The sequence below is a fragment of the Bombus pascuorum genome, chromosome 9 (genome assembly GCF_905332965.1).
Source record: "Bombus pascuorum chromosome 9, iyBomPasc1.1, whole genome shotgun sequence".
NCBI lineage: Eukaryota > Metazoa > Arthropoda > Insecta > Hymenoptera > Apidae > Bombus > Bombus pascuorum.
The window spans coordinates 6,203,226-6,213,066 of record NC_083496.1 but is presented as its reverse complement, the minus strand read 5'-3'; the positions used below and the strand labels follow the sequence as shown (position 1 = coordinate 6,213,066).

Here is a 9,841-nt window from a genome sequence, read left to right as displayed (position 1 = left end):
TACGTTTTCTTTTCCCCTTAGTTTTTACGCTTTCGTTTTATCGGAGCATTCTCGATATTGGCGCTCGCGCTCGTCCCTCGTCCTCTTTCTGTTGCGCCAGTCCTATCTAATCTGAGTTTCTGGTCGCGTGGTAGACGCGCTCGCAGCCACGCTCGCCTCCGCCAGCAGCATCCTCACGATTGCGCTCACCGATCCCAGGGATAAACGATATATCTTCTGTAGTGTTTTTCGTTGAAATTGTAATTCGGCTTTTGTGCAAGTGGTATACTTACCTCGATGTTTGGTCGCAACTATAGAAAGGACGACGAAAAACGAGGAGCTGGGTAAGCGTCTTCTGTCGCCGTGTCTGATCATAGAGCGGACGAATCTACTTGCTCGCTTTCTCGGTGCTTCCTAGTACGGATAAACGGTATGAGGAATAAAAGAGTTCGTATTAACCCTTTATAACGCTATAGCTACGCCTTTTTTAAAATTTTAAATAGATCGATGCTGTTTTTCGACAATTTTTTAATTTTAGTATCCCAGTGTTTATGTAACTCTTTGGAAATCAAACAATCAACTCGATTTGCGTATCATTTTATTATTATACCATCGCATTGGCGCTAAATCATTCGTACGATAACTATTACTCCCGAAGAGAAGAATTGTAACGGATTGTAACTTCTTTCTCCAAATGAAAATCTACTTACCGAAACGGAACTCCGGTTATAGAGGGTTAACGTTTATTTTTGCCATGGACGAAAAGTAATTTCGCAACTTTTTCGAACATTTTTACGAACGATTTTTAATATCTATGACTAGTGGAATAATAATGATCGGAATTTTTCTGCAAGATATTATCTGTTCTATTTGCACAAGAATTCTTGACCGAGAAAATATTTTTAAATGGGAAAACGCGTCATCGAGATTTATCGGTGCGGAATTCGCGGTGAACGATTACCGGAACCTTACGTAATAATTCCATTCGTGAGAAAGATGATTAATTGTATCTGTGAATATTCGTCGTGGCCCATGCGCGTGAGAATTTTACTTGTGTAAGAGTTTTCCTCCTGAGTTTCGCACCTGAATTGGGCCTTCTCTCGAGTTCCTGCTACATATCTGGAAAGAACCGTTTGACCGGTATCACGCTTCTTTCAACAGCCCGTAAGCGAGTGGACGTCCCTAAACGTCGTCGAATGGATGGCTGCTCTAAATCTCTACCGCTATGCGGATGTTTTCAAGTCTAAGGACGTCAAGGGGAGCGATCTTCCTTTTCTGGACCGGGATAAGCTGATGGTAAGTGGATTTTTAAGCTTCATCCTTTTCACTCCTTTAAGATCTTTTTCTACGTTTACTCTTTTTCTTCCATTTAATCGTTTATTTTTCGAAACGGTCAAAACATTCGGTCGTTCGTCGTTGCTAGAGCTGGATCGGGAATATCTCAGATCGTTGAAAACCGATAAAGTTTCTCGTTGAGAAGCGAAGGTAAAGGGAGTTGTCGGCCGCGAATTTTTGCCTGGTTTTGCTTGTTTCAAGTCAGAGAACCGTGTCGGGAACGGAATCAACCACGGTGGGAGATCGAAAATTCTTTGGCTAGTACTCAAAGGCGATGACCTCGACTCAAGAGTATCTGGACGACGTTTTCCTTGGCCCGTTGACCCTGTAATTGCCCTGTAGCGTCTGCTCTACAGCACAGTCGACTCTTTATAGCGTCGTCCTCCCTTCCTCCAGTTTCTTTTTTCTTTTCCTATCTTTCTTTCTTTTCTTTTTTTTTTCTTCTTTTTTCATCGATTATCGAGAGTACTCGAATGCTTTCTCGTTATCTTCCAACGCATGACTTCGCGAAGCGTTACCTTTCTGCATTTCTACACGAAACAGAGTTCTTCGAGTTTCTCGACGAGTAAACAAATTAAACGATTGTCCTTTTTTATATTCAACCATAAAATGTCGCAACCTGTTCTACGCTCGTTCAAGAATCCTCTGAGAAGGAATCGGTCGGAGCCCTGGCAAGGATCTTTCGCAAATTTAGTCACGACGCGTCTCGATGGTCGTGTCCGGGCGAAAAGAATAAAAATACTCGTCTGGCCAAGGTTTCTCCGGGTGTAAATCGCATATTACCATGCTAATCGACTCGTAAATCGTCTGGAAGTGTCCTTTCGGCGCGAGAAATCGTCCGATTCCCATTCGCTTCGTCCTTCGCGTCGATATTCGAGCCTCGACCGAAGGAAAACGCATTTCGATGGCACCTCGGGTACCTTAGATCAATTTTAAATCGATTCGTTCGTCCGATACGTTGCATCCATGCTCTATCCTTTTCCTAATTGCTAAATTGATCCTTCCTCTTCGTCGAGAAAGTTTCGTATCGGTATCGTCGTCACCAATACACGGCTCGATATATTGAAAAATATATTAAGGTCGTACTATCTTGGTAGCAACGGCGACACCCGCATCTTCCTTTACCGACGATGGAGCGTAACGATTTAACGACCACCTCGTGTAATATGCCGTGTATCTTCCGGCGGCAGTGCTGAATAAATTCGGAGGATTGATGCGTCCCGTATAATTAACACTCGACGCCGGGTGTCAGCTTGATAAATTACGCGTTACTCTGTGCCCCTTATCTCGTTGACTGATTCAAGCAAAAATCCTACGCTCTCGATGCTCGTTTTTTGCCCCAGTCACGAGAGAGGCAAATTATTTTTCGTCTTCGTTCGTCGTCGGTTCTTTCTTCGTCTGTAGACTCGCAGAGATAATCTGGCACGCTGGCTGGACGCGAAACAATATAATTACGCGTCAGATTTGACGGTTGCACGAACTTGTGGACCTCGTAATCACGCGTTCCGTGTATAACACGCGTGCACATCGGTCGTTCTACGCTTCGGCTGCGCGTGCGGTGCTAAGAATAACGTTTGGCCCAGTACAACTTGTGGCGCCGGAGGAACACGTTCTCGCCGGCACATTTTAAAATAGCCCGCGCGAACGTGCCCCCGAATACCGTAATTTGGAAAAAATGTTTGCCAATCACCCGTTGCCGGAAATGGCGATCCGTGTCCTCCCTCACAGCGACAAGAATCGCGTCTTATAATTTTTACGATGCTTTTGCGACAACGTTTCCTTTCTAATGGCAATTACGTAACTTGCCTAATTCACACTAGAGCAACACGCCGTTATCGAACAAGGATATCTCTGTACGTTTGAATTTCCTCGCGCGTGAAAATATTGTGTTCGATTCGCCAGAGGGGCATGGCTAAGCGTAAAAATCGGCCAGGTGAAAGATCGCGTGCGATTATCCTATTCGCGAACTTTTATCCCCGCGGTGCATTGTACGTAGGATCGTGCACAGAGCCGTGTATCGCGAGGCACATGTGTACCTGACACCTGTTGGCTCAGGAAACAACTGCACCTGGAAAACGAGATGTCAGTCGCGAAAGACGTTACGACACGTATAAATTACGATCGCCTCGTCGTGTTCACCCTTTTACGAGGTCGTCCCCCGTAACGTTCCCTCTTGTTCGTTACGTCATCGAGACGCGCCCGTTCGATGGCGTTGCAAGGACCGTTTCCTTTATGCGTGAAAAATCGCAAATCGTTTCGGAGGTCACGTTCGTCGTTCTCGAAAACGGCTCGTTTTCTGGCTCGAAAAAGACGCGAGAAGAGAAGGTGCGACAGTGGGTAGTAAAAGATCCTTTGAATCTCAGTCCTCTCGCGCGGGAACTTTCGAGCACACTTTTATGCCAGCCATATTTCTGTTGCTACGAGCGCGTCACTTCGTAACTGTACTTCGCCGTGAGGAAATGCCTTTTTTGCGTGACAAACAGCCCCCTTAAAATCGAAGATATCGGTGGGTGATGCATTTACGAGACGAGACGTAACGCGAAAGTGAACGTCGTCCGTGATCCGGTAGTTTCAGTTAGCGTCGGACATCTCGTTACAATGCTCGGATGTTGTTGTTCGCAGAATATGGGCATCAAGGATGACTTCCACCAGAAGACCATTTTAGCCTGCATCGAGGAGCTCTGTCATGCTACGTCTGCAAGCGCCACGTTGTCAGAGGCAGCCGTCGCTGCTACGCCGAACTCGTCCTCCGGTACCGTGGTCAACGAGGCGATCACCAGTGGTAGCGGCTCCGTAGCCACCGGCAATTCGCCGCACACCCTCATGCCTCAGAGCTTTAGCGTATTGGAGAAGTGCGATAAGTGCCATAAATACCTGAGGGGCCTGCTGCACCAAGGCTTTCTCTGTCTGGGTACGTGTGAAGCATCGATACACATCGATGGCCTGATAATCTATATCGAGATAGCGTTTCTTAAACCTTTCCTTTTTTTTCCTCTTGCTTTTTTTATTTCACCGCGATTGCGCTTAGTTGGAGCTATCGCGGATCGTGGGATGGTCGGCGAATCAGTATCTATCGAGGTTTCGAGACATCGAGGCGCTGCGCTGACACAAAGATTTGTCCATTAAAGTTTTCGGATTTAATCGCGTTTTCCATCGACTGGCCTACTTATATCGTAATCGTGTTATTTTTCTTATGCGATAGATTGCGGTCTGGTAGCTCACAGGACTTGTACAGCAACGGGTTTACCCTCCAACTGCATACCAGTCGACTCGGAAAATCGTAGCCATAGATTTACTCCAGGTAAGTGGCGTGTACAGAGAGCGCGATCGCGCGTACGTTGTGTACAACGCACGCATACGCGTGTGCCAGCTTCCAGTTTCGTAATGTGACATTGGTACGGCTTGGTCGTAACACGCCCATTACTTCTTCGTTACGTTAATGGACGGAACACGGAAACAATTTAAAAATTCAGATGTCTTTTAGTTGACTATCCCGGATTGCATCAGAAACGTGTTCGCTGACGCTGGAACTGCTTTGCAATCGCGCGCCGGAGTCGATTATGAAGTTTGTAGCAAGGACATACGATGTGGCGCATTACTTGTCGTTCTAATATCTGAATAACTAAATATTCATGCGTCTTTCGATTGAAATCGCTAGTGACCAGGTTACGAGAGGGGAGAAAATGTTATTTCATCGGTCGCGCTCTTTCCTCTTTGCTCTTTTCTTTTCCTCGAATTTGACCGCGAGAAAGACAGAGAGAGAGAGAGAGAGAGAGAGAGAGAGAGAACATCATCGTCGCTTTCATACCGAGTTCGACGCCTACGGACGATGAAAGTTGACGGACACGTGGTTCGTCTACGCGCGTTTACGCATTCGCGAGAAGGTAGACGGTTTTCCGAGAAATTCCGTGGCTACTCTCGGAATCGTCATCGAGCACGAGCGGACGGCCACATGATAGATAAAACCGAGCGAGCGGCATGACTGGCTACGGGTACGTATCGGTATCGTCCTCCGAACTTCACGCGCTCTCTTGGGCTTGTAAATGCGTGTCGGTTGTCCGACCAAGAAGGAGTGGTAATGGTAGTTTCATTAAGTTGTCGGTCGCGTCGCGCGTTGTCCACGCGATGCGCAACTACTATATATGGAGAGTGGCAGGGAATCGCGAAAGGCGCCAATGGTCAGAGCCGCGGGACGAAGTCTCCGCGTGGTCGCATTATTTATGAAATTCACACGCGCAAAGCTCGATATATGAACGCAGTTGTTTCGTTAGAAACTGGTCATGCTTGCAAGAGTTCGAGCGCCTAGAGAAAGAGAGAGAGAGAGAGAGAAAAATAGAGAGAGAGAGAGAGAGAGGGAGAGAGAGAGGTTGCACGGCGTTTTACCGAAGGAGGAACGTGGAAGAATCGCGAGCGGCCGGGCCTGACAATAAAAGCATTTCCACGTACTGCTCGTAAAATTGGAACGTCCTCGTTTCGAATTCTATGGCGCCGGTCGCGCGTTCCCTGGTATGCTCGCTGATACGCTCGCCGTTCGCCGATATTGCAGCTTTCCTTCGGGGACCCCGTGACCAGTCAACCGATTGTCCAGGCCCGGTCGAACAACCGTGACGAATATCGAATTTCCGTATTGACCTCCATCCAACGACGCGCCACCTTCGATTCCTACCTTATATACAGCGAATATCGTCGCATGCCTTTTAATTCCAACTTTTCTCTGCCGTCTCTCTCGCCTCGAGCCTGCAGAGAGAAAGATAGGCTACTCGTGAAGAAACAAAATGTCGCTAACGCGGTCGTAAAAATAAATTTGTTTCTCCTTCCCCTCCTACCTCTCCTGCGTGAAATTCTCTCGGTCTTCTCCTCCTCCTCTGTCTCATCCTCCTTCACCTTCTTTTCTTCCCTCTCCCTCCTCCACTATCTCTCCCACTCCTCCCTCTCTCTCTCCCTCCCTACCGCCCCCTCTCCTCTCTGCCGTTTCGTCTCTCTCTATTTCTTGGTCTCCTTCTTATAATGCATGCGTACACGCCTTTGATTGTACAAGTGGTGTATGCGGTATCGACGATAAGTCGCTTCGAGTCGCGCGGCTCGTTCGAAAATACGATCGTGGCCGAGCTTTGAGTCGCATTCTCGCGCAGATAAGGAATCAGAATATAACCATCGAATAGAATAGAGATCTGGTCGATCGCGTATCGAGACTGGAAAGGCTAGGGCACACCGAAATGGTGATCGAAGGACGCGTAGAATCTGGTACCTGGCTATTAGCCTTTTCGACCACGCAGAAAATAGTTGGTGGAATGTTTCGGCGAAGCAACAATGAAGTTACGTAATTCCAGAAACGTACACGCATACGTTCCCCTTTGACCCGATTATTTTCATCCGATCGTACCGAATGGAAGAAAAAGCGAGAATCGGAGTCACCGCTTCCTTGAAACGCGCGTTCCCTCGCCATGAGCCCTCCCCGGCTTCTTTACGATTTTACGTGTCTCTCGTCTCTGGTCGTCTGGAATGCGTCTGTGAGATGTCAGGAATTTTTTCTTACCAGCATGTCCATAAAAACGGACGAATCTCTTGCAGATGTCGGCAAACTCGCGGCTCCCTCGCGAAGCAAACGCTCTTTCTCCTCCCTCGCCGGTATTTCCAACTTCGTTGCGAGCGTCCCCCGCCACGTATAATAATTTATACGACCAATTAATTTAGCTCCGCGATTATTTCCCCTGTCGTGGGTGGGTTAACGACTCGGACGGTGTACCTCTTCCACGTGCACCTGTTTCCACTTTTTTCTTTTCGTTCCTCTTCTCTTTGACACGCGCGTTACTCCGATTCGCATCGCTTTCGAGTCCCGCGAAATCCTTCCGGCATCGTTCTCATTCTCCTCCTCGTATTCGTCCATGTTCTCGTTCTCGTTGTCCGCATCATTGTCCACATCATTGTCCACATCATTGCCCACGTCGACGTCGTTCATTTCCAGAACTATCACCGGATAGAGACGATCGTGTGCGATACTCGTATTGTTTACAGTCAAGGAGGTCACGCGACCGTTTAGCTAACGCACAAACCAGAGATATCGCGTATGTATCGAACAAATGAAAGTTTTATTATCGGCCGCTGGTTGAAAAATTCTCACGCGCGCATACAGAGGCTCGCGCGGAGGAAGCGACCAAGTTTCTTAGACTTAGAGGCCGCGGTAATAAATAGAACAGTGAAAGGTAGAGCTTCGTGGTTCTTTTTTTTTTTTCCTCTTTCTCTTTTTTCCTTTTTCATTTGAACGTCGCCAGGGTACGATTTGATGCTGCTAGATCGTATGGGCGTACAATTTTTTAAATACCCTGTTGCTATGCCCGGCTGTTCGGTAAAGGACGAACTCGAGACGGTGAAAAGTAACCTTTTTTGTTCTCGTTACTCGAAACGGTATCGATTCTCGTTCAACACGGTCTGCAACTAGGAATTTATCGTTTACAGTATTCGGTCTTGGCCTGTGTTCGCAATTCGACATCTCCTCGCGCTCGGCACCGCTGTTGGTGGAACGATGCACTAGTGTCTTGGAGGAGAAGGCATTCGAGGACAGCACGCTGGATCTGTACAAAGTCTACCACAGTAGTCCTCCCAACGAGCAAACTTTGGAACTGCGGCAAAAATTAAACGAAGGTAAATTCTGTTTATTTCCAGCTCCCACTACGGGATTATGTTGATTCTGAGATGTTTGCGTGTCAACATCGTTGATGTTCGAATAGTCACGTTCGTCATTGACTTTTCAGATGTGTGTAACGCTGATCTAAGTTCGTATAGTGCTCAATGCGTAGCGAGCGTATTGAAAAAATTTCTACGAGAGTTGCCAGATCCTGTGATTCCTGTACAGTTTTACGACAGATTTATAGAAGCATCCAGTGAGTATCGTAAGCGGGCATCAAAGTAATAACGCTTTATTCAAATCATGGATCGTGCAGGTCACGTCTGTCTATTCCTTCTTTTACTATACAGATACGAAAAACGATGAGCAGTGTGCAGCACGTCTGGGACAGCTCGTTTCAGAACTTCCAGATCATCACCGTAGTACTTTGTTTCACTTGATGGCTCATTTCTGTCGTATCTGTCAATTACAACACGGAAGGGGTTACACGGAACCTCCCACAATCCTTATACAAGTGCTGTGTCATATTTTCGTTAGACCTCCTTGGGAACGGATCGTGTAAGCGCGCTTAAGATTTACGTAATCGCTTTGACATATCCTCTGGTCAAATTCATTAATAACCGTTCGTTCGTTTTGCAGACAAATAGTACATAATATCGAGGCGCATATACGAATAGTGGAGGTGTTGTTGTTGCATGGTGATTGGAACGAGAGATTGCCTCAATTTGCGAGCCCACCCCAGTTACCACCGCGAAAAGTTTCGAGGCCGCAGTTTCCAGTTTTAGATCCGTTCTCCGTTCTTGACGAGGATAATTCGATGGACCGAACGGTGTCAGTCTCGGAAAGCAAGGAGTCTCAGCAGCAACCCCACAGGTAAACGACCGTTTATTTTTACGCACCCTATACAATCGTTGTATTTCTGGTTACTATAGTTCGCTATATGTTTTGTTTCGAGAAGGCCACGCACGCTTCAGGAGGCTGAATGGTATTGGGGAGATATCACGAGGGACGAAGTGAACGAGAAGATGATTGATTCGCCGGACGGCACTTTCCTAGTACGCGATGCGTCTTCGAAGGGTGGGGAATACACATTGACGTTGCGTAAAGGTGGGACCAACAAGCTTATCAAGATTTGTCAACGGAACGGAAAATATGGCTTCTCGGAGCCGTATAACTTTCATTCGGTTATCGAGCTGGTGGATCATTACAGGAATTGTTCTCTGACGCAGTATAATTCCACGCTGGACATTAAACTGTTGTACCCTATATCCCGGTTTCAACAGGTAATTTTCGCAGAAATTTCACTGCGTTCGATAATGACAGTTTTAGTATACGAATTAAACGAGTCTTCCGTTTCGATTAGGACGATGAAATTGCAAGTACAACGGACATGGCGAACGTTGCGCAGAAATATGTCGAACTTGATAAAGAGATAACCGACTCGTTGAAAGAGTATAGGGAACTTTCGGAATTGTACAATAGGACGTCTTTCGAGGTCCAGTTGAAACGGCAAGCGTTAGAAGCTTTTTCGGAGGCTATCAAAATGTTCGAGGATCAAATGAAATTGCAAGAGAAATTTCAGAAAGAAGCTCAACCGCATGAAATATCAACGTGAGTTTTTGTTAATAGTTACGTTCCCATGCACTTCCGGTCGTGTATGCAAATTTGCCGACTATGTTTATAGATTAACTGATAATGCCGAGTTGTTAAAACGAAGACTGAAATCCTTAGAAGATAGCAGGGAGGAGGTGGATTGCAATTTGAAGGATCAGATCGCCTACAATAGAACTCTGGAAAGAGAAATGCACAAATTGAAACCTGAGCTATTGCAACTCGTACGTCAAAGGGATAAACATCTAATGTACGTATACTGATCTTTTGACTGTTACGCGTCCATTTAGA

General features: G+C 46.6%; 1 protein-coding gene across 6 annotated transcripts in view; it reads left to right on the top strand.

Moving 5' to 3' along the window:
* LOC132910786 (phosphatidylinositol 3-kinase regulatory subunit gamma) overlaps window positions 1-9,841 on the top strand; it is a 35,704-nt gene that overhangs the window by 17,051 nt on the left and 8,812 nt on the right. For 4 of the 6 annotated variants that reach the window (XR_009658855.1, XM_060966789.1, XM_060966787.1 and 1 more), the window contains 10 exons: window positions 1,141-1,275; window positions 3,937-4,225; window positions 4,517-4,615; window positions 7,771-7,956; window positions 8,067-8,195; window positions 8,290-8,497; window positions 8,579-8,812; window positions 8,898-9,222; window positions 9,303-9,550; window positions 9,624-9,800. Coding sequence is in view for 5 of the 6 variants with exons in the window: in XM_060966789.1 (XP_060822772.1) it covers window positions 1,141-1,275; window positions 3,937-4,225; window positions 4,517-4,615; window positions 7,771-7,956; window positions 8,067-8,195; window positions 8,290-8,497; window positions 8,579-8,812; window positions 8,898-9,222; window positions 9,303-9,550; window positions 9,624-9,800 (2,030 nt within the window). In the remaining variant the exon portion in view is untranslated. Of the gene's footprint in view, window positions 1-40; window positions 324-1,140; window positions 1,276-3,936; window positions 4,226-4,516; window positions 4,616-7,770; window positions 7,957-8,066; window positions 8,196-8,289; window positions 8,498-8,578; window positions 8,813-8,897; window positions 9,223-9,302; window positions 9,551-9,623; window positions 9,801-9,841 lie in introns of those variants that run through there. The other 2 variants (XM_060966790.1, XM_060966788.1) reach the window with 2 other exon arrangements.